The sequence below is a fragment of the Balaenoptera ricei genome, chromosome 10 (genome assembly GCF_028023285.1).
Source record: "Balaenoptera ricei isolate mBalRic1 chromosome 10, mBalRic1.hap2, whole genome shotgun sequence".
NCBI lineage: Eukaryota > Metazoa > Chordata > Mammalia > Artiodactyla > Balaenopteridae > Balaenoptera > Balaenoptera ricei.
In genome coordinates this window covers 6258961-6285242 of record NC_082648.1, presented here as the reverse complement: position 1 = coordinate 6285242, position 26282 = coordinate 6258961, and the positions used below count along the sequence as shown (strand labels likewise).

The 26282-nt window shown below is 53.7% G+C and overlaps 2 protein-coding genes and 1 long non-coding RNA gene across 7 annotated transcripts; 2 read left to right on the top strand and 1 right to left on the bottom strand.

Annotated features, from left to right (window-relative positions):
* Window positions 1-2277: 2277 nt before the first annotated feature.
* Window positions 2278-9698, top strand: ING4 (inhibitor of growth family member 4). Of its 5 annotated transcripts, none has more exons than XM_059935198.1 (8): window positions 2278-2340; window positions 5691-5762; window positions 7483-7649; window positions 7830-7935; window positions 8117-8222; window positions 8472-8619; window positions 8902-8963; window positions 9068-9698. In XM_059935198.1, the coding sequence occupies exons 1-8, from the start codon at window positions 2304-2306 to the stop codon at window positions 9105-9107; spliced, it is 738 nt and encodes a 245-aa protein (XP_059791181.1). In that variant the 5' UTR covers window positions 2278-2303; the 3' UTR covers window positions 9108-9698. The 5 variants fall into 5 exon arrangements, with proteins under 5 accessions (XP_059791181.1, XP_059791179.1, XP_059791178.1 ...); XM_059935196.1 differs by having other exon boundaries at window positions 8114-8222; XM_059935195.1 differs by having other exon boundaries at window positions 7830-7944.
* LOC132372941 (uncharacterized) lies at window positions 4316-10444 on the bottom strand. The gene is made up of 4 exons (XR_009505292.1): window positions 10179-10444; window positions 7039-7178; window positions 6757-6896; window positions 4316-6190 (listed from the first exon to the last, which is right to left on the bottom strand). It is a non-coding gene; the product is annotated as an uncharacterized LOC132372941 (long non-coding RNA).
* Window positions 10445-10551: 107 nt separating this feature from the next.
* On the top strand, window positions 10552-18415 carry ACRBP (acrosin binding protein). Its single transcript, XM_059935193.1, has 10 exons — window positions 10552-10653; window positions 10893-11111; window positions 11314-11408; window positions 11877-11994; window positions 12666-13083; window positions 13555-13687; window positions 16003-16182; window positions 16272-16439; window positions 17465-17548; window positions 18112-18415. Exons 1-10 carry the CDS (start codon window positions 10611-10613, stop codon window positions 18232-18234), a joined length of 1581 nt encoding a protein of 526 aa, XP_059791176.1. The 5' UTR covers window positions 10552-10610; the 3' UTR covers window positions 18235-18415.
* Window positions 18416-26282: the final 7867 nt, after the last annotated feature.

The window sequence follows — 26282 nt, the reverse complement described above, 5'->3', positions numbered from 1 at the left end:
GATGTGAGTATAAGCATGGGAAACAGCTATCTGGGGAGACGTTCAAGGCCAGTACTAAGGATTTACGGTAGAGTGTGCGAACGCTAAGAACGAATGCTGTGTGATGGGGCTGTGTGTGTATCCCTAGCCATAGAAGGGCACAACTTTGAAATTTCTGAAGTGAAATCTTGCTTTATGAGGGTTCCTACATACAAATCCTGCCGTGAGGACTGTCGCCTAAGGTGTAAGAGCAGGGTTTCAGTCGTGTGTTAGGCAAGACGCCTCGAAGCTCTCCCGATCCAGGAAATGGAAGCACGGCCTCCTGGAAGGACCTGCGCTGCTGCCAGAGCATCCGTGGGCTCAGTGCTAGTTCCAGCTGGCATATCCTGTGGCACCGAAAACCAGAGGCTTCCCGTGGTGGAACCCATAACCGGATTGAAGAACGACACAGGACAGTTGTGCTGAGGGGTAGAGCATGGGCGGGAAACCTGGACTTCCGCCCTGGCTCTCCCATCAACCAGTGTCGGCCGCAATGCTGCTTCAGCTGTTAAGTGAAGGGATTGGGCTAGATCACCTCCAAGATTCCTTTCTGAAAATTAAAAATCTTCAAGCACTGAAGAAGTCGTGACAAAGCTGCCACGTCTGACAACGTGGCCATCCTGTGTGGGACTGCTGGGCGGCCATGCTCGTTAGCTGGTGGCGTGTGGATAGGCAATGGAGTAACACCTCTTAGCTTAGGGCTCTGGCTCTCGTGTGGGCATCCAAGATAGTCTCAGTCTGTGGTGTGACGCTAACGACTGTATCACATGTGACCAAACGTGCAGTGTGTGTTAGTTTCCTGCATATTTACTACTATTCCCCCTGTTCTCACCAACTGTTGAATTGACATTGAGAGCCCTACCTTCATCACAGGTATTATTACAACCAGCATCTCTTTTGAAGGGTTCCCTCACACTTCAACAGCAACAACCCTATGAAGTAAGCAGTGTTCCAGGCATTTGATAGAGAAGGAAATAGGCACGGAGATTAAATTATCCAAGGGCCTGCCGCTTGCAATTAGAGGGACGTCTTCTAGATTCTATCGCTCTATCTACCACCTGCTCAGTAGTAAACCTGGGGTTTCACCTTGCCCTTTTTTACATATTTGAGCTAAATTACGTGGCTGAAATGTTTCACTGAAAACCTGCCATGTGGGCGTTCCCTGGTGGCCTAGTGGTTAGGATTTTGGGCTCTCACTGCCGCCACCCGGCTTCACTCCCTGGTGGCTTCGCTCCGTGGTCGGGGAACAACCCACAAGCCACGGCACAGTCAAAAAAAAAACCAAAACAAAACCCCAAAACCAAAACCTGCCATGTGACATTAATACTTAAGAACGCGTGATTAGGGGTGACAATGATCTCCAAAACTCTCCGGCTCTGGGCGTTGAGTTCTGCGTGCCTGGTGTGGTGGCGGCCTGTCGTGCACTTGGTGACTTTCCATCCGGACGAGGAGCGTAGTTGTCGCTGTGATGTCGCGGACCGGGGTGATAGTGGGCATCCAACTGGCCCCGTTGTGACAGCTCCGTGCCCCAATCCTTTCAGAATCATGGTGCCAGTTAACATCGTACACGAACTCGAATAAAAAGGGAGACAAACAGGAGGGCAAGGCCAGAAGCACTCTGTCACTTTACAAGCGAGAACGTCCTCGAGTGACAGGAACCCTGACAAAAGGTGTGGAGAGTCGCAGCTTTATTGTGTGAGTAGTTCTTTGTATTTATAAGTAGAGTTTATAAATAATCAATTGTTTCCACGTTAAAACATAATCCTGGGGAGTTGGTGTTCGCGCGAGTGAACAGAAATGGGGAGGATTTAAACCTCGCACCGCCAGGCGCCTCCTCAACTTCCCTAAGAAACTAGCGACTCGGGAGAAGGCACCTGCCCTGGTCGCCAGCTTCACATTCCGCCAAGGGGCCGATTCACATTCCCCAGCTGCTCAGAAGGACTCTTTGTGGACTGAAAGCCCAAAGAGACAGGTTTCCTTGCTCTCACGCCCGCACGTCCCCGTCCTGGAGGGGATGGAAGTTTGAGCGAGGACGCAAAATGGCGCCCTCGGCCGCGGCGGCCACCGCCGCCGGCCCCGCACCCGGCCGACCCGCCACGGACTAGTGTCTGCGCCAGGCGAAGGCGACTCGGCGGGCCCTGTACTCAGACCGGAAGTTCCCCTCGTGAGGGCGGAAGTTCCCCTCGTTAGGGCGGAAGGGCTCCAGGCCGGGTAGGAGCGCTTCGGCTCCCTTCGCGTTCAGTCACTTCCGGGGCGGAGCGGAAGTTGCTTTGTTTTGCTTCAAGATGGCTGCGGGGATGTATTTGGAACATTATCTGGACAGTAAGAGCAGGCTGGAGGAGGGGGTCAGGGGTCACAGACGGGTCGGGGGGATCGGGGCTGAGGAGCTCTACGGCCCCGAAGTCTCGGTGGTCAGAAAGTCACAGTCGTGAAGGGTTGAGTGAGAGAAAATACTGGAGGGTGTGAAGAAATAGGGGGCGGGGCACCGGGGTCGAGGCCTCGCTCTGGGGTGTAGACGAGGGAGGGGCTGCGCGGCAGGGCTGGGGGACGGCTCTTGAAGGGCTGGTGGGCATAGCCGGGAAGATATTTGCTGCCCCCGTCTGCAGGGTCTCTGGCCTCAGCATATATCATTTTCTTAAAATCGTTCCGAATCGGTCGTTTTCGTATTGATATATCATCCACTGCCATTTGGAGCAGCGATGAAGATCTGCTCACGGCTCCTCCAACCAGTTCTTTTGAAGAAGCGGCTTCTCGTGGGGATGGGGGGTTACGAGTGACCACTGTCAGTTGATGAACTGGAAGCCTTCTCCTCTTGGAGTAAAGATCCAATTCCCATCAAATGGAAATCTGGTGTTATGTTTATGCCATTTGTGTAACCTACCTCTTCACAGAGTCTGTCACCCTATGCCCTTACATTTGCCTTACCGTTGAGAGTCATTCATTCATTCGTTTTTTGAGGTCCTGCTGTGGGTCAGACATAATGGCAGGTACTGGCGATATATAAGAATGAATAAGACCCGGCTCTTGCCCTCAAGTGCTCATAGTCTAGTAGAACACAGGTTCTGCTAATATTTATAAAACAGTGTGACAAATGAAATAATAGAAATACATTAAAAGGACAGTAGGTAACACTGGAGAAAGAGGGGCTCATTACCTGGGGGTGTAGGTAAAGCTTTACAGAGGATGTGATGTATAGAAACTTGAAGGTTGAGTGCGGAGAGGGAGAGGGAATTGCAGGTTGGGGAAAGCATCAGCAAAGGTGTTATGATGGGTTTGTGGCAAAGCCAGGGAAAAGTGAGGCCAGAGTGTTTGATGTATAGGACTCCGAGGTGGAAGACTAGGAAATGAGACTGGAGAAGGTAGCTGGGGCTAGGCTGTGCAAGGTCGTTTAAGCCAAGCTAAGAAGCTTGCACGTTATATTTATTTATTTGTTTGTTTGTTTGTTTGTTTTAGCTGCATTGGGTCTTCGTTGCTGCCCGCAGGCTTTCTCTAGTTGTGGTGAGCGGGGGCTACTCTTTGTTGCAGTGCGCGGGCTTCTCATTGCTGTGGCTTCTCTTGTTGCAGAGCATGGGCTCGAGGCACGCAGGCTTCAGTAGTTGTGGCACGCGGGCTCAGCAGTTGTGGCTCGCGGGCTCTAGAGCGCAGGCTCAGTAGTTGTGGTGCACAGGCTTAGTTGCTCCGTGACATGTGGGATCTTCCCGGACCAGGGCTCGAACCTGTGTCCCCTGCTTTGGTGGGCGGATTCTTAACCACTGCACCACCAGGGAAGTCCACCAGCGTGCACTTTAAATAACGAGGAACCAACAGATTTTCTAAATAGAGTGATTTTTTTTTATATAAAGGAAAATAAATGTACGATAAATTGGAGCATGATGACGTTGGTAATAGGGAGATCAGTTAGTGATAACAGTCCTGGTCAGAGATGAGGACCTGATCTCAGGGAGTGACAGAAGTGTTTAGGAGTTAAATATGACAGGATTGACTGAATGACTGGGTGGTTGAGAGAGAAGGAGGAATCTAAGGTGACTTCTCTATTTCCTGTTTGGGAAGTGAGGTAGACAGTAAATCATCAACAAGATAGGAAATTCAGGAGTAACAGTAACATATTTATTCAACTTAGATCTAAGCATAGGAATGGTAATTGTATCTGTAAGAGTAAATGAGATGGAGATCATTCAGAGAACACAAGTGAGAATAAAATTAGAGGATTAAATTAAGTGTAAGCTCAAGAAAATATTAACATTTAAGGGACTGGCTAAGGAAATGTCAATGATGGAATTGCTAGAAAGTATGTGATGAGATTTGGAATCTTAAGAGGAAGGAAGTTATTCGAAGACGAGAAGATGGTGCCAGATGCTGCAAACGTAATTTTTTTTAGGATAGGACTAATAACCGATCATTTGATTTGGTAAGTCATTGAGGACTTAATCTCAGTAAACTGGTGGTGGCGGACCTGAGTTTATAGGTTAAAGCAGTGGAGGCATTTTAAAAGTTGGAAGTGGAGTCACGCGAAGAGATTTTTCTTTTATGAGAGAGACTTAAGTATTCATGCATTTATTCAGGTATTTATTGAGGGTCCTAGAGAAACAGGAAAGAAGACAGATACATCTAACCCTTCTGGAGAGCTGGGGAGACATACCGAATAACTAATTACACAATTACTTATTTAAGTACATTGGATAAGAGCCCAAAAGGGTAGACATAGAATACCACGACAGGGACTTCTCTGGTGGTCCAGTGGTTAAGACTCCGCGCTCCCAATGCAGGGGGCCCGGGTTCGATCCATGGTCAGGGAGGGAACTAGATCCCACACGCTGCAAATACAAGATCCCACATGCCGCAACTAAAAGGTCCCGCACGCGGCAACAAAGATCCCGTGTACTGCAACTAAGACCCCGTGCAGCTAAATACATATTTAAAAAAAAAAAATAGCATGACAGCATCATCCAGGGCACCTGTTGGAGTCTGGGGCAGTCAGGGTTGAGCTGAACTTTGAAGAATGAACAGGAATTTGTAGGCCAAGAGGTGTGGTGGAGGTGGGATGAAGAAGACTGGGCAGGGCATTCTGGGCAGAGAGAGTAGCGTGTGAAAAGCCAAGTGTCGTGAAGAGCACCGGCAAGTTCAAGGCACTCAGAGGAGGCCGGTATGATAGAGCAGAGAGAGCACAGACAGGGACTGACGTGAGTTAGGGCTGGTGTGAGGGAAGCAAGGGCCAGAAAGTGCGGAATAGGACTATTGCAGTAGGAGGTTACTAGAGGGTTATAAATAGGATAGTGACTTGATCAGATCTGCATTTTTTAAAGAATATTCTGGCTATTGTATGGAGAGCAGATTGGAACTGTGTGTGCGATGAGTGGTGGAGGATGCCAGGAGGGTATTTGCAAGCTGAGGGCAAGGAGCTTGGAGACAGAGGTTGAAAGGAAAGGAAAGGGAACGGCTGATTTGTAAAGTCACTGAAGGCAGGAAGGGTGGGAAAGCTGTGCAGAGATGGAGGGGTTAGTTGTGGAAAGAGGCGGACGTGACCTCTCCTGAGAGCGGAATGATGAGTGCTGTCACAGATAATCCAGCGGTTTGAAGGAGGGAAAACTGAGTGCTGTTCTGGACCTGTTCTTTAAACGCAGCTGTAGGGCCTAGGACGTCCAGGGAGGCTCAATTTCTCCTCTTCTCCCCAGGTATTGAAAACCTCCCCTTTGAACTGCAGAGAAACTTCCAGCTCATGAGGGACCTGGACCAAAGAACAGAGGGTACGTACAGAGTAAGGAGTCCAGTGTATAGTGAGTGTGTATGTGATCGTTTCTGCTTCTGTTTGGTGTTACCGTATCATCCGATCTGGGTTGCTGCAGCTTCTCTCTCTCTCTCTCACTCTCTTGCAATTCTTAAAAGGAGAGTAATAATGACCCACATTTGTGTGTCAGCTTTTCCATAACACATGGAGTATTGTGACAGTGCCTCAAGAATTCAAAGATGCTATGCTCTTTATATCTCCCTCAAGAAGAATTAAAAAAGCCAAAGTCATTCCTAGAATCATTTCTGTTCTCCATGTGCCGTATGTTTATAGGAAGATTAGGATGTTTCTACTCCATTGGATTGTTAGTGTTACTGTCACAAAATTCACTGTGGCTTTAGACTGCAACTCATGTTGGTAGACAGGAACTTTGCTGCATGAGAAGATCTTAAAAAGAAAGAAAAAAAGAAGGAAAAGCAGCAGTTAACAAACATCAGGATCTCTACACTATATTCTTCAGCCGTACAGAAGCACTAGGTACCATCTGTGGCCTTGCCTGGACATTGAGCGAGTTTGGCTGCATTGAGGCATTCATTTGGAGCCTGAGGCCACGCTGCAGTGGTCAGGTTTGTCTCGTCAAGGTCGAAGGTGTTTGTTGGAGCTATCCCCCCACACCTGCTGAAGGATATATAGGTGCGTCCTCATGTAACTGTGCCCAAGGATGTAACAAGCTGTTGTTAGAATACCTAAAGCTGTGATTTAAGTTACTCTTGGTAAGTTTACTCATGAAAAGGTGAACATCATCTAAAATCCTGGACGTAGGCCCCTGAGAACTCCCTGCCGAATGCCGAGCACCAGCTCTTTGCTTTGTAATACAGTTCCAGCTCTTGAGTTCATGCACAGAAAGACCAGGTGGAGATTACTGAACTACATACATGCTTTTCCAGCTTCCTCCAAGGGCCTCGAATGAAGCGGGGCATAAACCTAGTGTGCGCGCAGGTCTTCCCTGTTACCTTTTGCTGCCCCGTGTTGCAGTCATACTTTTTTCTCCATCGACATTTTTTGTGAGCACTACCAAATATTGGGCAGTGGGCATCTAAAGTCTCAGTGTCTTGGGACGTCACCAGCCTTGCAGAAACGTTTGGAGCAATATCTAAAATGAACAAACAGAAAAAAAAGTGATGGGATAAGCAAGTTGCAAACGATGAGCAAAACAGGGTGGGCAGTAAGTCGAAGAACTGTGCCGTGAATGGAGCAGGGCCTAATTGTAAATGATGAGATATAGATGTACAGACCTGGAAGCCAGCAGCAGCAGATGACCCAGCCTGGTTTGTAGCACTCAGAGCTGTCGTGGGATGTTTTCGAGACGAGAAACCAGATGGCTTTTGAGACAAAGTTCATGGTTCAAGAGGCAGCAAGCCCTGCAAAGACGCATCTTCAGACAGCGACAAAAACACACTTCGTATTAGTGCCGGGTGCAAAGAATCCCTCATTATGGTTCAATAAATTCAGTCCCAACTATGATAGCAATGTTTTCAGCACCCGAAGGCACCTCTGAAACAAATATTGTGAACATGTTGCATTACTTGAGTACGTGGCACAGTACCTAGGAACGTTCAGTACGTTTTAATTCGAAGGTTATGATGGTCAATGGAAAAGGTCCAAGGAGCAAGAGGAAGAAGTGTGTTCCACCTAGCCACTCCGGGGCCATTGTGACCAGGCCTCTGTCTCTGTTGTAGACCTGAAGGCTGAAATTGACAAGTTGGCCACTGAGTATATGAGTAGCGCCCGCAGCCTGAGCTCCGAGGAGAAATTGGCCCTTCTCAGACAGATCCAGGAAGCCTATGGCAAGTGCAAGGGATTTGGTGACGACAAGGTGCAGCTTGCCATGCAGACCTATGAGATGGTATGGCCCTGTTCATGGCTCCCCACCTGCCTCCCGTCTATTCCTCGGGGTCCCAGACCCCCTCCTTCAGCCGTGTTGGGATCTGTTTTGGGTCTGGGAGATCCACAGAATCTGCCTCAGCCTGTTTTCTTTTACTGGAACCAGCCTTGTAGCTCCTCCTTCTCCTTCCTTCCCACCCAGGTGGACAAACACATTCGGCGACTGGACACAGACCTGGCCCGTTTTGAGGCTGATCTGAAGGAGAAGCAGATTGAGTCAAGTGACTATGACAGCTCTTCCAGCAAAGGCAAAAAGAGTGAGGAGGGGGGCGGGGCTGTGAGAGGTGGGGCAAGGACTCCGAGGGAGAAGCCAGCCAGCTCCTCAGCTCCAAGGGAGGGCCACCGGGTTGGAGGAGGGGCAGGGGGAGGGGGACTTAACCCATCCTTCTGTCTCCCTGCCTTCTGGCTTCCCCCCCTCTTGCCTAGAAGGCCGGACTCAAAAGGAGAAGAAAGCTGCCCGTGCTCGTTCCAAAGGGAAAAACTCCGACGAAGAAGCCCCCAAGGCCGCCCAGAAGAAGTTAAAACTTGTGCGCACGTGAGTGTGTCAGGGAGCATTTTGCCAAGGGACAGACTCTTTCCCGCTACCTCATCCCAGCCACAGTGCCCCTTGCCACTTTGCTGTCTTCTGTGCCAACAACTCTCCTTGCCATTTTGGTATCTGCTGGATACAGAGGAGAAGCCACAAATCACTAGCCCCACAAGGACCTCCTCTGCTGGCTCTGAGCATCTCAAGCTGTAGCTTCCCTTCCTGCAGATGACACTTTCTCTTCCTCTTGGCACGCAGAAGCCCTGAGTATGGGATGCCCTCAGTGACCTTTGGCAGTGTCCACCCCTCTGATGTGTTGGATATGCCTGTGGATCCCAACGAACCCACCTATTGCCTTTGTCACCAGGTCTCCTATGGAGAGATGATTGGCTGTGACAACCCTGATGTAAGAGCTGTTTTGCCTGAGGATGGGGGGGTTCTGGGGGACATGAAGGGAGTTGGGTACAAGAAGGGGGGTAACGGTTGAATAGTGGGACTTCGGGATAGGAGGAAGGTAGTTGGAGTTGGTTGGCCTTGGACCCTTCAGGAATTCTCCCAAGGGATGGAATAAGGGAGTACTCCTGAGGGATGGGGGGGAGGGAATGGAGGGTGTGGGGGTGGGTCTCTTCTTTCCTCTGCCCCACCCTGGTCCCTGAGTTCTGCTTCTTCCATCCTCTTCCTTTCCCAGTGTTCCATCGAGTGGTTCCACTTTGCCTGTGTGGGGCTGACCACCAAGCCTCGGGGGAAGTGGTGAGTGAGAGCTGCGGTGGGGCTGGACTGTCGCGAGCTGAGTGACAGAGGGCATTCTCCCTTTCGCTCACTCTCTCCCCCTTCTCTGTCGCGTTCCTTTGTAGGTTTTGCCCACGCTGCTCCCAAGAACGGAAGAAGAAATAGACAAGGGCCTTGGATTCCAACGCAGTTTCTTCCACGTCCCCTGACCTGGGCTAGTGGGGAGAGGGATGCCTGGCTGGGGTCAGGGAGAGGTGGGTGGCGCAGAGTTGTCATCCCCTCTCCTCCCCTCCCCACTCCTGGTGCTGAGGCTGCACCCAGACCCTGGTACGGGGGTTGCTGCAGCCACTAACGGTATGTGCTCTCATTCAGCCCGCCCCCTTCAGAGGGAAGGGATCTTGCCCACTGTCCTTTTGCCTCCATGCTGAGGTTGGTGCTGTATTTTTGAGGGATGGTCCTCTTTACTCCCCTTGCTTTGTATTTAAGGACTGGGGCAGTAGCATGGGGCCCTCCCCCAGCCTCTTGATCCCCTCCCCTCGTGGGGGGCCCATGGCGTGATAAACTTTCTTCACTCTCTTCCTGCTTTTCCAGCGGGGGCTCCTCCAGATCATCTGGGCTGTGGCCCTGGCTGAAGGGTCACCCCTTCCTCTGTGCCAAGAGGATTCGTCCTGGTTTGTGAGTGGGAGGGGCAGGGTGGAGTGCAGATATCTCATATGTAAAGGAATTGGGTCGGTGAATAAAAGCTGTACATGTTGGCCTGCTGTGTTTATTGTAGAGACACTATTTTAGTACATGTGCTAAGCATATTTTGCATCCTCTGAGTTGGCTAAAAGGTGGGAGGATGACATGCCAGAAGTGGGACAAGATGTGGAACCAGAAGTGGTACCTCTGCCCCAGAATCCACAACTTCTCAACTTGGGAACCACCAGAGCTGCCTGGGGACTGTGCCTCAGACCAGGGGTTTCCAAAACCTTTAAGATTCTGCATCCTTTCTCCCTCAGATACCTTTCACTTAATTTCCAGTAAATGTGTATTTTGCGCTTTATACGTGAGCAATTATACTAAGTATCAGCCTGACTTATTTTAAACACAAAACAGAAAAACACGTAGTTTGCCCTACACCAGTGAGCTGTCTGGCCCGCCTCCACCAGGATACCACCTCCTTAGACTGAGCCCCCCTTATGCCCCATCTCCTCCTCACCCGAACCCCCTCTTGCTTCTCCTTCGGCTCCTTACCTGGAGGCGCCCTCTCCAGACTTTGTGATGTACGTCCCATCTCTGCCCGCCTCACTTCCAGGCCTCACCCCCTCTTGGGCAGATTGTAAAATAGGGCTAATAACAGTATCCACTTTATGGGATCACCTTGAGATGAAATAGCTGTCACACGTAAGGAACAACACGGAAGCTCCGCCATCCAAGGCAGCGAGTCAGTGATCACTCTTGCCCTCCTTGTCCTCTCGAGCTGGAGCGTGACACGCGGGGACCCGCACCCGCCCTCCAGCCGAGCCGGGCCCAGCGTCCGTTTCCCCGCCCCCCGGCCTCCGCGAGGCCCGCCCCGCCCTTTGTGACGTCGGCTGCCTCGCACCCGCGGCCCCCGCCCGCCGGCTACCCTGGCTTGGCCCGTTAGAGGCCGCTCGGTCCGGGGAGCACGGGCGACCGTCCGGGGCCATGAGGCAGCTCGCCGCCGCCTCCCTTCTCTCACTCCTGAGGGGTGAGCGCGCGTCCGCCCCCGGAGCCCTCCCTGCACCGTCTCTGAACCGCCTTCCCCGGGGCCGGCCGCTTCCAGCCCCTCCCACCGCCAACCCCCACCAGCCCTCTCGCCCTCGCCCGCGGGCTCGGCGGCCAGACGCCCCGGTCCCCGTGTGCACGGCCCCGCTCCCCCGGCTGCGTCCGCCCGGCCCGGCGGGTGTCGGAGGTGGGTCCATCCGTGGTCCGTTCCCCGCCCCGCAGTGCTGCTCCTGCCTCCGGCACCGGCCCCCGCCCGGGATGCCCTCTCGACCTCCACTCCGGGCAGCCCCCTCTCTCCCACCGAGTATGAGCGCTTCTTTGCGCTGCTGACCCCAACCTGGAAGGCAGAGACCACCTGCCGGCTGCGCGCAACCCACGGCTGCCGGAACCCCACCCTCGTCCAGCTGGACCAGTATGAAAACCACGGCCTGCTGCCGGAAGGTGAGGGCCCGCCTCGAGGGCCAGACCTGTGCTCGCTGGACCCGGGGCGAGGGGATGGCTGGCACCTCACCCTGAGCCCGCGTGCTGGGCTCTCCAGACCCCAGGAGCCCACCGCCCCGTCCCGCCCCCTCCCAAAGGGCGTGCCCCCTCCCAGAGGGCGTGCCCCCTGGTGTGTTCACCGCCGCCGCACGCCCTTCCCCAGGCGCTGTCTGCTCCGACCTCCCTTATGCCTCCTGGTTTGAGTCCTTCTGCCAGTTTACTCAGTACCGTTGCTCCAACCACGTCTACTACGCCAAGGTGAGGCCGGGACAGAGGTTGGATCTGGTGTCAAGGATCAAGGGACAGTGGGTGGCAGTGGCTCCAAGCCAGCCTTAGGTCCTCCCTCCCTGCCACTTTGCCATCATTTACCCAGATTATACGTGCGTACAGTCTCGCCTTGGGCATTCAGACTGTCAGAACAATCCTGTTACTGCAAGAAAAGTAGGGAAGAGGGATGGGAGGAGGCAGAGATAAGCCCTTCCAGCAGGTCAGTGATGTCACTCAAGTCAAATGCAAAAGACTGAAGGCAGGCGTGTGGGCCAGACAGGAGTCTGATCTTGCAGGGGACCCTTTCTCAGGTCTAGAGAGTTCCACCGGGGGCCATGTCCCCTCATTCCTGCCCAGGAACTGTGAGAGGGGAGACCCGAGGGACAGGGACTGAGGTTAAGCAGGAGTAGAAGTCCGCCCTTTGGGAAAGGCGTTCCCACTTTGCTTCTCTCCTTGCAGAGGATCCGGTGCTCCCAGCCAGTCTCAATCCTCTCACCAAACACTCTCAAGGAGGTGGACACTTCCTCTGAAGTGCCGCTCACGACGATGACCTCCCCCAAGTCCTCCCACATCACAGGTGAGACCCTCCCAGCCCCCGGGAGACTCCCAGCCTCTCCTCCCACGAGTCCCAGAGCCCAGGGTTTAAGGCATCAGTGGGAGGGACATGGGGAGATGAGTCGGTGGAGGTGGCCACGGGCAGCTATTTACATAAGGGAGAGCCTGCTTTTTCTGAATACAAGTTAGGGCTTTCCTGTCCCAGGATGTTTTCTGACATTATGTACATTTCTGCCCTGAACCGATTTTTCCTAGCTCCCCAAAACCTTCTTGCATTAAGAAGTGCTCTGAGACTTTTCCCAGCTAACATCTTCACTCTAGAAAGGATTGGTTACTAGGTATTCAGAATACTTGGTGTTTCCTAAATGAGGGGGACAAAAGGTGGTATTTGAGGTGGGTTAGGGAAGAGGACCACTTGTAAGGGAGGTGGAAAGGGGACCTGTAACACCGCCACCACTGTCGCCACGGTAATATTCTTTTATTTTGATATTTGTATTCTTTCCTGTGTTTTTTATGCTCGACTGCGTGAATATGTGTAATTTGGGCTGCCTTCCTCTGCCTTTGTGTTTATGTATGTGTTTGTGTGTGTTTATGTGTTTATGGGCGTCCCTCTGCGAGCAAAGACTCTGGGGGTCAGAAACCTGACCGTCCCTTTCCCTCCTCTCTCTTGGTCCCTCCCACACCCTGCTGCAGCCACAGAACGACAGGCCTTCCAGCCCTGGCCCGAGCGGCTTAACAGCAACGTGGAGGAGCTGCTACAATCCTCCTTGACCCTGGGCGGCCAGGATCAAGGGCAGGAGCACAGGCAGGAGCAAGGGCAGGAGGAGGAGGCGGAGGAGGAGGAGGAGAAGGAGGAGAAGCAGGAGGAAGGACAGGGCACAAAGGAGGCGCTGGAGGCTATGTCTGGGTTGCAGGCAGACCCAGAGCCCAAGACCCAGTCTGAATTTGCGTCCTCCAACCCTTTCTCCTTCACTCCCCGGGTGCGGGAAGTGGAGTCCACTCCCATGATGATGGAGAGCATCCAAGAGCTCATCCGATCCGTGCAGGAAATGGATGAAATGAATGATGTATATGAGGAGGAGAATATCTGGAGAGCCCAGAGCCCCGGCAGGTACAGGAAGTTCTGTCTGCCCCACCGGCCCTACCCTCCCTGCTCTCTTTGGGAATGAGAAGCCCCCTTTGCCAGCCTCAGCCTCCAGACCCACTCAGATCTGCCTGGGCTTCAGGTGCACCTAGCCGCTGCCCGCCTCGCCTGCTCTGTGGCCGTCATGGGCTTAAGCACTGCCCCAGACGTCCGTCTCTACATGAAGTAGTAGGGTGTGCCCTGAACCTAGAGCTGCCAGACTTGGGTTCTGGGGTTGTCTCTGGCCCTGATGAGCACTGCAACTTTTACTTCCCCTTTCTGGATCTCAGTTCCTCATTTGTAAAAGGAGGCAGTTGGTCTGGAGGCCTCCAAGGCCCCATCCAGCATGCTAAATGTGTGTGACTAAGACTAGACGCTAAGGGGAGGGGAAGAGACTGGGTGGGCTTTCTGCCCCAGCCCTCTGGCCCATCCCTCCCAGCCGGTGCCATCTTCTTGCAGTCTCCTGCAGCTGCCCCACGTGGAGGCCTTGCTGGCACTGTGCTACTCGATTGTGGAGAACACCTGTGTCATAACCCCTACAGCCAAGGCCTGGCAGCACTTGGAGGATGAGATCCTTGGTTTCGGGAAGTCGGTATGCCCACCATGCTGTTTAATGGCTCCATGCTCACCGGGCATCCTCTGGGCCTGGGGAGTGGGGGAATGGGCGGGGCTACATAAAGCCCGAGGCATCGTTGGAGAGATTCTCTCCACGTGAGAATCCCTTCTTTGGAAGGGTATCTCCAGCTCCCTTTAGAGGAGGAAGGCACAAGACCGAGTCTGGAATCCATTTCAGTCCAGAATTCATTCTGTGGCTGCGCCTTGTTAGGTTTGAGTCATCTCCTGAGCCAGTTCACCACCGGCAGGACTTGGCTTTACCTTACATGTAGCTCTTCTTTCCAGAGGGATCATAGAACCCTTTCCGGGGATCTGTAGAGAGATACCAGCCTCGACGTGTCCTCAGCACCCAGCAAGTCCTATTCCCAGGAAATAGGACTTTCAAAAAGTGCAAGTTAGCAAATGTTTGTTGAGAGCTGGTATGCCAGCCAGTCATCCGTTTGTTCAAATATTGATCGGGCTAGGTATTTGAGATGTTAGCAACTCTGTCCTAGGTATTTTAGCAATGAGTACAACAGATCCCATCCCCTGTCCTCCTGGAGTCCGGTGGGAGAGACAGACGCGGAAACAGGGAGAACGGTGTGGCAGGATAAATGCATGACGGATAAGTACAAAGTGCAGAGAGCAGATGGAGAGCACAAACGCCGCGTTGGGCAGGATCGGAGAATTGCCTCTTGGAGGAACTGATGTGTAAACTGAGACCTGGAGCTAAAAGAAGTTAACCAGGGGCTTCCCTGGTGGCGCAGTGGTTGAGAATCTGCCTGCCAATGCAGGGGACACGGGTTCGAGCCCTGGTCTGGGAAGATCCCACATGCCGCGGAGCAACTGGGCCCGTGAGCCACAATTACTGAGCCTGCGCTTCTGGAGCCTGTGCTCCGCAACTAGAGAGGCCACGATGGTGAGAGGCCTGCGCACCGCGATGAAGAGTGGCCCCCGCTTGCCACAACTAGAGAAAGCCCTTGCAGAGAAACGAAGACCCAACACAGCCATAAATAAATAAAAATAAATAAATTAAAAAAAAAAAAAAAAGAAGTTAACCAGGCAAAAGAAGGGGTTGGTAGAGGTTCCTGCTAAGGGGTTTAGTATCAATATGTGCAAAGTCTCTGAGGCAAGAAAGAGAAGAAATTCCACGTGGAACCAAAAAAACAAGCACACTGCTGCTCCCGGCCCGCAGGGAGCCAAGAGCAGGGATTCAGTAGCATTACAAAAGGAGTGTGGTAGGTGCTGGAGAGAGAGTTTTTCTGGGTCTTTTTGTTTTTGTTTTGGAGTGGAGGAAGTTCAGGAGTGGTGGAGGGCTCACTGGATTTTAAGGCTTGGTTGAGGGAACAGTAAGGAGACCGTTTTACCTGGAGATAGAGTCGAAGAGATAATAAGGGTCATGATGTGAATAATCCCGAATGGCAGTCTGAAGCATTTGTATTTAATTTGGTAAGAAAAGAGAATTCAATCATGATTTGGGGTCGGGGACATGATGATGCGTCCCCCGGGTGCTGTGAGGAGGAGCAAGCAAGGCGACGTAAGAGATTCTGTGACTGTGACACGCTGACGGGACGGACTGGCGATGCTGCAGGGCGAGATCCTCCTTCCTCCTGGAAGGCTGGGGAGACTCGCTCAGCGCAGAGAGCCCCACCGGGAGATGATCGGCTCCACGTCCAAAATGTCATCCAAGAACTTGGAGGTTCTGAACCTAGGTGCTCGGGCAGAGGACAGGTTTTGGAGTTGGAAGCACCAGGACCAGTGTCTCAGCTCCACATGCACTAGACGTGGGTTTGAACAGTTGACTCAGCCTCACAGAGCCTGTTTCCTCGTCAGGCAAACGGAGGCCTGCTTAGTACCTATGCTAGTAGAAGGTTCCTGTGGAGACCAAAGGAGATGATGGCATTTATCACCATGGTGCACAGCACCGTGCCAACTCTTTGTGAATATTAGCGTTATCATTAGCGGAGAGGAAGGGAGGGTTATGAGTCTTTTTCAGACAGGCTAAGTTAGACGTCTGTCAGGCACTTGGCCGTGGGGATTTGGAGCTCAGGAAAGAGATCAGAAGTGATGGTAAAGGTTTGGGTGTCACCTACAGGGAGATGAATGTTACCTGTGAGTAGATAAGTTATCCAGGAAGAGGGTGAAGAAATAGAGAGCCGACGGGAGGTCCTTGAGGACCCTTGGGGAGGGGGGCAGGGAAAAGCCACAGGAGCTTCTGGAAAAGACTGAATGCGGAGACATCCTGCGGAGCGGCTCTGGAGGGCGGAAGCGGGGGAGTCTCAGCCTCAGTTCCTCAGCCGCACTCCTCCTCAGGTCTGTGACAACCTTGGGCGGCGACACGTAGCTACATGTACCCTCTGTGACTTCTGCTCCCTGAAGCTGGAGCAGTGCCACTCAGAGGCCAGCCTGCAGCGGCAGCAGTGTGACAGCTCCCACAAGACGCCCTTCATCAGCCCCCTGCTCGCGTCCCAGAGCATGTCCATCGGCACCCAGGTACCGTGCACGGTGGCCTGCAGCGGCCGGGGGCCTGGGGCAGCAGGGGGGCCAGGACGCTCACCTCTCCCCTGTGCCCTGTGCCACAGATAGGGACCCTAAAATCGGGCCGCTTTTACGGGCTGGATTTGTACGCCGGGCTGCGCATGGACTTCTGGTGTGCCCGGCTGGCCACCAAGGGCTGCGAAGACAATCGGGTCGCCAGCTGGCTCCAGACTGAGTTCCTCAGCTTCCAGGATGGGGACTTCCCCACCAAGGTCAGCGCCTTCCCCAAAGCTCAGCCCCACCCTGCTCACCCCGGTTCCTTCCGGTCCCTTGCTCTGGGGAGCCCTAGGATGTGGAGGGGGGCTTGGGCCCCTGGCCTCACTGAGCCTCCTGCCTCTCTCCAGTAGACCCCCCGGACCCCCAGGAGAGCAGGATTGTGCTTAGCAAAGGAGTAGGAATCTGGAGGGCTGGGCGGGCACAGGACATGGGGGCATGAGACAGGTCTGGTCCCAGCTCTGCCGGTTACCTGCAGGGGGTGGGGTGGGGGACTTCATCTCTGCCCCAAACGGCTGGTAACAGTGACCCAGTGCTTCCCTGCCTAAGTCTGGAGGCTCCTTCCCAAATCTTCCAGTGCCTTCCCTCTCAATGGGATCAACTTTGCTCCCCGCCCCCAGAGTTATCTCCCCCCCATGGAACTAGCTGCTGTAGCTGAGAGCCCGGCCCCTCCCTTCTGTGGTTTAGCAGGAAAAATCAAGACCAGGAAAAGCAGAGGCAGCTTAAGAAAGGGCTTTTATCTGAGCCGAGGGGTCTCCTCCCAGCTCTTCTCCCTGGGCCCCTAGATCTGGAAGGGGTCTCGGACCGCCTCAGCTGCTCCCCTGGATCTATAGATGGTCAGGCGAGGTTCACAGAGGGAAGTGACTGCCCCAGGGTCATACACTAGAGGCACTTCTGCCCTCTTCCGGACTAAACCGCCCCTAGGAAGCTCCCTGAGATGGGATCACTGCTTGGGCCCCTTCCCGCGTTCTGGACCCTTAGTGCCCCTTCCCTGGCCCTCGTCCCTCGGCTGCTTTCCCAGCTAGCTGACCAGCAGGGCACCCCCTTCTCAGCTCCAGCTCCTGGCTTCTTCCCAGCAACTGAACCATGGCTGAGGGTGGGACAGGAAGGGCAGAGGGTACACCCCGGGTGCAGAGGGTCTGGTTCTGTGCTCTGGTCCTGCCATCGTGGGCGCGCTCTGCAGGGCTGGTGTCTGTGAGGCTTCTGATGTCTTCCCACCTCCCATCCCCCGCTCCTGGCTTAGATTTGTGACACAGAATATGTGCAGTACCCGAACTATTGTGCCTTCAAAAGCCAGCAGTGTATGATGAGAAACCGGAACCGGAAGGTGAGCCCCTCACTCTGCCGCCCCCCACCCCCACTGCCTCCCATCAGCCCCAAGGGCTGGTCCATTCTGGGCCCCCCGTGGCATCCAAGCATCAAGGGTGTGGAGAGTGGGTGCATCTCCAGACAGAGCCTCCTCCGTGGAGCTCTGTCCCCACTCCTCCCGCCTTGGGGTGAGCAGCTCTCCCAGACCCCCAGGCAGAGGGTTCCAGGAGGGAGGGAGGCTGCGGATCAGAGGCCCTGTGGATACGCCAGGAGGGAAGAACCCCCAGCCGGGTTGGGCCTGAGAGGCTGAGGCCTCAGTCTTGCCTCTTGCTCTTACTCACCAAGTCGTCTGAGCCAAGTCACTTCCTCTCCAGCCTCAGACTCCTCATTTCTGAAAGGGGTCGGGGGGGGGCGGCAGTTCGGGCTACGTGGTGTCTCTCCCCGCTTTAAAAACCCACATCTGAGTTTCCTCCTGCCCTCTGCTCCCTGTGCCCACGCCCGCCCACCTCCTGTTCTTGAATTTCCAACACCTCTGGCTCCTGGCTTTCCTGCCCGGACCACGTGCGCCCAATCCCCGTGCAGGTGTCCCGCATGAGATGTCTGCAGAATGAGACGTACACCGTCCTGACCCAGGCCAAGAGCGAGGACCTCGTGCTTCGATGGAGCCAGGAGTTTAGCACCTTGACTCTCGGCCAAGCGGGCTGATCTGGACTCTGCCCTCTCCCCACCCACTTTCCACACCCTCCATTGCTCTCAGACCCCAGGTTGTCTCTTACTTGGCCCAGACTCATGTTTCCCTCGGGTTGGGGCAGCCGTCCCGGAGAGGTCTGCGATGGGAACTCCACCTACCTTAAAGGACATCTTTACATAAAATGTTTGTTTTCAACCTGTGTGGACTGTTCTGGTTCTGATCCCCCCGTTGGCCCTGCCCCCCTGCCCCGGGGGAGTCAACCCTCCAACCCCTGGATCCATCTGCAGGCGAGGGAACCATGGGGATGGTACTCAGGGAAGCAGCCCTCTGCCAGGAGGAGAAGCCCTGAGAAATCAGAGTTGGATTGAAGAAGGTCACAGCCGGTGTCTTGGAGACCATGTGGGCCATGGGGGCGTGGGTGTCTCCATTTCTGAAGCCCTGATCCCATGATCTCAGATGTGAGTGCAGGATTGTCCCTCCGGAGGGCAATCTGAATGAGATTGTGTCCAGGGGGACCAATCCCAGACAGTAGGGTAGAACTTGCTCTTCATAGTAGGAAGGAAACAACTGGGCTGGAGCTCAGGAAACCTTTGCTGTGACGTCCGGTCATGGGCCCGATGGCCTGAATGTGGGGAGGAGCTGCATCTCGAAGCATCGGCCTTTAATAACCTGGGATCTCCCAAAACATGTTCGGGGGACACACATGTGTGGGGAACTATACAGCATTTAAAAGAAAACATTTACTATGGAAAAGCTCAAACATGCACACGTAGAGAATAGTGTAATGCACTCCCACGCACCCTTCACCCAGCTTTGATTACCAACACGCAGTCAACCTTTTAAAGGCGTGTCGAAGGCTCTGAGAAGCCCTGAAATAGAGAAACCTGTTCGACTTAGTGTTTCCCATACTCGTTCGACCGCACTGTCCTTTTTCACCTACCACTCAAAGCTTGTTTTCGAGTACTGAGCACAGACAACCGGCCCGGCCCTATTGATCCTGAAGACAAGGGGCTCAGCTCAGGGTTCAGAGACTAGGGGCTGTCATCTGAGCCCTGCTCCCACTCCCCATCTGCCGCCCCCCACACAGAGGGAGGTATAAACCACACGTGGCAAGAACGAAACCACCTGCCGGAACCCAAAGGAGACAGCCAGGGGGAACTGCCGAAGACAGCGGGAGGCTGGGGGTTAGTCATCTGGCATCTGTGGGTGGGTGTGCCAGTTAGGCTTCCCGGAAACTGCAGGGAGTGTGTGAGCCATGGGTGGGTGGGTGGGTGGGGGGCATTAGTGGGGGAGAGTCGGGGCTGCATTAAGTGCCATGATCTGCTGGGGTTTCTTCTCTGGTCAGTCCGTGGAGGCCACTGAGGGCACTGCTTCCTCCTCTCTCTCTCTCCCTGCCCTGCTTGGGGTTGGGTGCGTGCAGGGAGCTGGGATCTGCCGAGATCTGCTGAGGTGCGTGTGTCCCACCCACCGGGAACAAGTCCTACCAGCCCAGCCCGGCCCAGAGCAGGCAGAAGCAGGCTTGGAGCAGCAGCTGAGCCACAGTGGCGAGCACAGGTATGGGGGCGTCCCAGGTGCGGTTGAACCTCACAGGGGCACATGGGGCAGCACCCCTTCTTTAGAAACGGGAGACATGGGTGGGGATGGAGGTGAGAGGGGGCCCTGGGCCCTGGGAAACCTTTCTGAACAAAGAGTTCAAAGGGACGGCCTCAGGCAGGCAGACCTCAGACAAGCGGATGATGCGCCCTAGACCTGAGGCACCAACGTACCCTGGGGCCTGTATGTCCGGGGGCTGTGTCTGCCCCTTCACCCGTTAGGCCCCCGCTGTCATGCTGAACCCCAGATCCCAGGCCACTGAGGAGGGAGGACCCTCTGGGGATGGTTTCCAGCCCTTTCCCACTCTCAGATAAGACAACCCCTGACCCTCTCACCCCAGGGCTGAACCTCTGCTGGTGACAATGAACTGATCTGATTAAACTCCACAAGCGGGTTCAAGGCACAGATCTGCTCTCACAGTTATCCCTCCCAGCTAACCAAAAGTTCTAGTGGTGCCTTAGAGAGATACTGCCTTCACCCAGTGCGTTTTCTTTATAAGAAGATTAGGGACTTCCCTGGCGGTCCAGTGGTTAAGACTCTGCGCTTCCACTGCAGGAGGTGCGGGTTTGATCCCTGGTTGGGGAACTAAGATCCCGCATGCTGTGCGGCACGGCCAAAAATCTACATATAAAAGATAAAAAATAAAGTGTTGGTAAAATTAGTTTAAAAGAAAAAAAAAAGAGGATTAGACCAGCTGTCTCCAATGTTCCTACAGTCTGGTAGAATGTGGCCCATGGGTGTCATGAAGTGGATAAAATTTCAGGTACTGACCATGGGGTTGGGGGGGTGATATTGGAGGGTGGGTGAGGCCTTCTGATACCTCTGCGTCACACCACTGAGGGCAGCTGCCCACCTGTCCCCTGGGTCTATGGGGGCCTCTCTGACGGGAAGGGGCCTCCCATCAGGTCACATCTCCAGTCCCTTCAGGATAAGCTGAAGTTGTCGCCGAAGAGAAGATGGAAGCAAGGCTTGAGGAGGAAGCAGAAACTTATTCGACCCGCGAGCCTCACCTCCTGGCCGCCCAGAGACCCCAGGGCCCGGCTGTGCCTCTGTCTGATGCCCCCAGCGTGTACCCCTGCAACACGGAAGACTTGCATGCCCAGGCCCGCGGGGAAGGGGGCAGCAGAGGCGTGAGGGCTACGTGTGGAGCACGCTCAATGCTGCCCGAGGTCAGGGTGAGGGCCATGAAGCCAAAGGCTCCAGGAGGTTTCTCTGAGGCAGCGGGACCCAGCCAGGTCCCAAAGCAAGGACCACCCAGAGCACAGGGCTGCGGAGGGAGGCTTGAGCCCATCTGAGTCTTGATTGGGACTATGTTTCCTGTTTTTTTCAGCTGTTGACAGCAGGGTGGAGAAACGTCTGCAGGTGGGGAGGTGACAGCCATGCACTGGGGAGACTTAATTATGGAGCTGTAAGGTCGCCTTTGCTTTCTGCCTTTTCCTAGAAAACATTTCGGGAGGGATGAGATGAGAATACCCAGGCATGGTGCTGGAAAGGCAGGAAGAGAGGCTCAGGTGGGGAAGGGTGGGGAGAGGCTGGAGCAGGAATCTGGGCTGGAGAAAGCAGAGCAGGCTGGATCAGGGAGGAAGGAGGATGGAGAGAAGGTAGGACACCCGGCAGGGGGGAAGAACGTGGCCCCGAGGGCAGGAGGAAGCCGTCCACTCAGCCCGGTGACCTGGTACCATCTCCACCCCACAGGCTCCCCAGACCCAGGACAAGCTGATGGGCAGGACTCGTGTGTACCCAGAGCAGCCCTGGGACGGAGCTTTTCACGAAGCCTTTAGACTTCCTGAAGCTTCCACTGAAGGCTCAGCACAGTCTGGATCTGTCTGGGGAGTCTGAACCTACAGGCGTTAAGAGGTCTTCACAATTACGAATGTCTGTGGGTAAAGGGTGCATCTTCTCGTGGCTGCCAGGGTGTAGCGGCAGAGGAAGTGGGCTCAGCCAGCAACGCGCAGGAGCGCGTACCGTGCGGGGGAGGTGGAGGGTGGACACGCTCCCTGGCGCCTGGCCGCCAGCACCTAAAAGAAGGTGGGAGCTATTCCAGAGCTGGTCTTCTGGGGCAAGGAGGATGAGGAGGACTGACATTCCCACTTTCCAAACTTCTGAAGGACGTGGATTCCTGAGGAGAGGAGGTGGGGTGTAGGGGGGCAGGAAGCACACGGAGGGGGTGGCAGACAGGAGGAAGTTGTACAGAGACGGGGTGTCTCTCTCCCCTCCCTGCCCCCATCACTGTCCCAGATCACCCATCCCTTTCTGTTCCGCTCCCCTCTGCATCCCTGGTCAGGCGCCAGAAGGGTGGACACCACGGGCCGGCTGTGTGGAGGAGAGGAAGGGAAAGATCATGATCTAGCCTCCTGGCCACTTTTATCCTCCATTCTCACTTCCTGCCAGGGCAGAAAATAGCCCTGCCCCTCTGACTTATCTCAGCAAAGAGTAGTGCCCAGCCCAGCTCAGAGGGCAATGGGACAGGTCCCAGAGGCCCCGAGGACATAAGGAACCTGGGCCCCGGGTGTGCAGGTGGGAAGCTGAAGGACAGAGGAGCGGCGTGGAGGAAGGTGGCCTCGCACCGTCTGGCGTGTGCGGGGTGTTGGGGGGCTGGGATGTGGGCGGGGCCATCCCCAGGGCCTCTCTTTGCCTCTCAGCGCCTTGGGGCCGGGATCTGTTTGTGCACATCTGCGTGCGTGCGTGTGCTCCTGAAGCTGCCTATCTGTCTGTCTGGCTAAGGATAATGTCCCTAAGCGGGGACGGTGTCTGCTTTCCTCCCCTGGCTCGGCTGTCTGTGCCTCCATGCGTGCACACGTGTGTTACAGGCTGTGGATACACGTTGATTCGTATGTTACTAGGGATCTTGTGTGCACATCGCTCAGTGTACCCTTACCTGCGTGTGGCCTTGCACGCGCATGTGTGTGTGTGTGTGTGTAGTGGTGTGCTCACATGACCTCCGGGCGTGCTGAGGTTACTGAGCCGGCGTGGGCCTCCACGTCCCCCTTCTCCCTGGTGAAATGAAATCCCAGTGTCTCTGCTTTTCTGGGGCACCGCTGCTTCTTTGCTTTACGTCTCCCGCGCCCCCCAACCTGACCTCTTGCTCAAGGCAGGGCTGAGGAGAGTGCCAGGCCACTCCTCGCCCACATCTAGAGCCCTCCTCCCACTTCTTGTTTGCCTCCTTTTTGGCAGTTCTTCCATCTTTGCCATCTGGCCTGGCACTGTGCCCATTCAGCTCCACTGATGGGGAGCCCTCGGGAAGCAAGCGGATCAGGTGGGGACCAGGGCAGGGGCCTGGCAGCTCTCAACAGCTTGGGCCATTCTGTGTGAGTCTGTTGGAAAGGGGTGGTTTTTTGACAAATAAACTCAAGGGCTTCTCCGCTTTGGATTGGAGTAAGGCGAGAGCATCGCCATCTACTCTCCTGAAGGATTCCTAACTCTCTACGTTTTAGTAGCAGCTCACCTAATATATGTTGGTCTCTTTAACATTGCAACTTTGTTGACGAAAGACTTGGGATTCTTGGAAAATAATTACCCATTCACTCATTCAGTGTCTAGGATGTGCCTCCTAGTTGTAAGGAGCTATGGATGCTCCAAGTAATGCTTAAGAATGATAAAATGTTACCGTGATTGTAGCTGTAACTGTTATTGAAGTTTTAATGCAAGCTGTTTCCAAACGAGCCTTTCAAAAGGGACATGCCTTTCTCTGAGTTATACGTGCGGACAGGATAGTCAGGAGTGTGATAAGAAGTGGTTGGACTGATGCAAGAAATATTATAACAGGATTACAGGCTGGGCGGACATGGGGGGAGGGGGCAGATTTCCTGAAAGGCAGCCAATGAATATCACAAGGGCCTGCTAGGTAGAGAGACTGAAGTGTGAGTGAGCTTGGGAAGAAAGCTGTAGAAGGTGTGGTCCGCACTCCAGGACCCTACTGTCTGGCTGGGGAAATGGGACAAAAACACATGTCATGACCTAAGGAGTTCAAAGCAGCAAACTGTTTCTGTAGGTAAGGGGAAATCATCAGGAAGAGCATATTCGTGTGTGCGAAAGAGAGATGAGTTTGTGTTGCCAGTGTTTGAAGTGGGAGAAAGAAGGAAGTGGGTTATTAAAAAGTATATGTTTCAATTGGACAAAGGAGGAAGTAAAACGCTTCACCTATGGGCACAGATTTGATATAGGCAGCTATAAAAGTTAGGTGCTCTGTGTGGCAGCCAGCCTCATACCCACCCACCCACTCCTGTTGGAAGCAGCTTGGACTTTGGAGCCCGGATGTCCTGGATTTGCGTCCTGACTTCACTCCTCACTGACTGAGCTCTTGAGTAAAAACCAGGAGAAGCTCCTACCTCAAAGGGCTGTTGGAAGGATTAGAGCTTGTGCGTGTAAAACACCCTGGGAGATGGTGAATGATCAGTAAATGGCAGCTATTATTTCTGACCCAACATTTATGGAGGGAGGGCTGGGGCTACACAGATGAATAAGTCACAGGCCCCAGGCCCTCCCTCAAGGAGCTCCCAGGTGGGCGGGAGAGGCAGACCAAGAACAGCCAGTTATAGCACAGGTGGGAACAGCTGACCTGTGGCCAAGGTGCTGGGAAAGCTCCAGTGAGGGGACTCGCCTGGTGGGAAGGGAGGGAGTCAGGAAAGGCATCACGGGGTCCTGAGAAATGATTGAGTTTGCCAGTTGGAGAATGGGAGGAAGGGCATTCCCAGTTGCAGAAACAGCACGTGCACAGACAGAGCCCTGAAGATGTAAGGTATGTGCAGAATTATCACTAGTTTGGCGTGACTGGAGCAAAGGAGCATGGGAGGTGGGCACGTTTCAGGAAGAGAGTCTGGCGTTACTTGCTTCTCAGCACGTTTAAGACCCACCTAGCATTATTTTCATTGATGAAATTGGTATTTTGCAGAGAAAGTGTTTCCTTATTCCCTTCAACTGTTGTACTATGCTTCTTACAAGTCTTAAACTGCTGGAGTCAGAGTCATGGTTGGAGGGAGAACAAACAAACGAACAAAAAAACCCTAGAAAACTTGTTATAGTCATGTTTACAACTTGGTTCCATGTAAGGATTTAAGTGGCTCCTTTTGAAGGGAGTATGCTCTGTATCTTGGGATAATCGCTCAGGGTCTCCGGATAACTTCTGTCCCTAAGATGGCCCATGGACGCCCATGTTCATTAGCATGATTCACAATAGTCAAAAGATGACCCAAGTAACCATCAACAGATGAATGGGAGAACAAAATGTGGTGTATATATATAGGAATATATTATTCAGCCATAAAAAGACTGTAATTCTGATACAAACTACCGCATGGACGGACCTTGAAAACTTTAAGCTAAGTGAAATAAGCCAGACACAAAAGGACAGATATATGATTCCACTCAGATTAGGTGTCTAGAATAGGCAAATTCATAGAGACACAAAGTAGAATAGAGGTTGCCAGGGGCTGGAGGGAGGGAGGATGGGCAGTTATTGGGTAATGGGTATAGAGTTGTTGTTTGGGATGATGAAAAAGTTCTGGAAATAGTGGCGATGGTTACACAACATTGCGATTGTACTTAATGTCACTGAATTGTACTCTTAAAGATGGTTAAAATGGTAATTTTAAAGTTATGTATATTTTACAACACACACAAAATAGATGGCGCCTGGGGGTCGCAATGCAGGGATGGCTGCTGTGGCCTTATGGCATTAAGGAAGGTGGAATCCTAAGACCAAGTCCTGTTTTCTAACTCCTCCGCCTCTGATCACATCCTTCCTCTGACAGCTTTTGCCTGGGGACAGCAGCGGCTGTGGTCTGCCCTCTCCAGTAGCCTCATCAGCACGCATGGTACTTCCTTGTCTCACTGCCACCCTCTCTGGGCCCCCTTCGAGCCCTTAGGACGAAATAATCATCTGCCCCCATCAGGGAATCCCAACTAGGAAGGACCCGAGTCAGACTCTCCAGGGGAGCACCTGGAAAAGTTCAACCCACGGGGCCGTCCCCTGCCTGGAGGGACTGTGCTGGTGTGTGCGATCAGCCTACGGCAGCGGTTCCCAACCTTTCTGGCACCAGGGACCGGTTTCGTGGAAGACGATTTTTCCACGGACGGGGTGGGGGGATGGTTTCGGGATGATTCAAGAGCATTACATTTATTGTGCATTTTATTTCTATTATTATTACATTGCAATATGTAATGAAGTAATTATACAACTCACCAAGATGCAGACAGGAGGCAGAGCTCAGGTGGTAATGTGAGCGATGGGGAGCGGCTGTAAATACAGATGAAGCTTCTCTTGCTCACCTCCTGCTGTGTGGCCTGGGGGTTGGTGACCCCTGGCCTAAGGGACCCCCATTATATTACTGTCCCCATTTTACAGATGAAGAAACTGAGAGAGGTCAAACAATCCAGCTGAACCAGGTCGCTCTGACCACAAACCCAGCCCACACAGGAGCAATCGTGGAGATGAGGCTGGGATTTTGTCCTGTACTTGGGAGTTTGAACT

Bases quoted from the DNA above. Each gene is read 5' to 3' on its own strand.
- ACRBP (XM_059935193.1), top strand. From the start codon at position 10,611: ATGAGGCAGCTCGCCGCCGCCTCCCTTCTCTCACTCCTGAGGG. The intron at 16,183-16,271 runs GTACCGTGCACG...CCTGTGCCACAG, and splicing joins GCATGTCCATCGGCACCCAG to ATAGGGACCCTAAAATCGGG. The intron at 16,440-17,464 runs GTCAGCGCCTTC...CTCCTGGCTTAG, and splicing joins ATGGGGACTTCCCCACCAAG to ATTTGTGACACAGAATATGT.
- ING4 (XM_059935194.1), top strand. From the start codon at position 2,304: ATGGCTGCGGGGATGTATTTGGAACATTATCTGGACA. The intron at 7,650-7,829 runs GTATGGCCCTGT...CTTCCCACCCAG, and splicing joins CCATGCAGACCTATGAGATG to GTGGACAAACACATTCGGCG. The intron at 8,620-8,901 runs GTAAGAGCTGTT...TTCCTTTCCCAG, and splicing joins TTGGCTGTGACAACCCTGAT to TGTTCCATCGAGTGGTTCCA.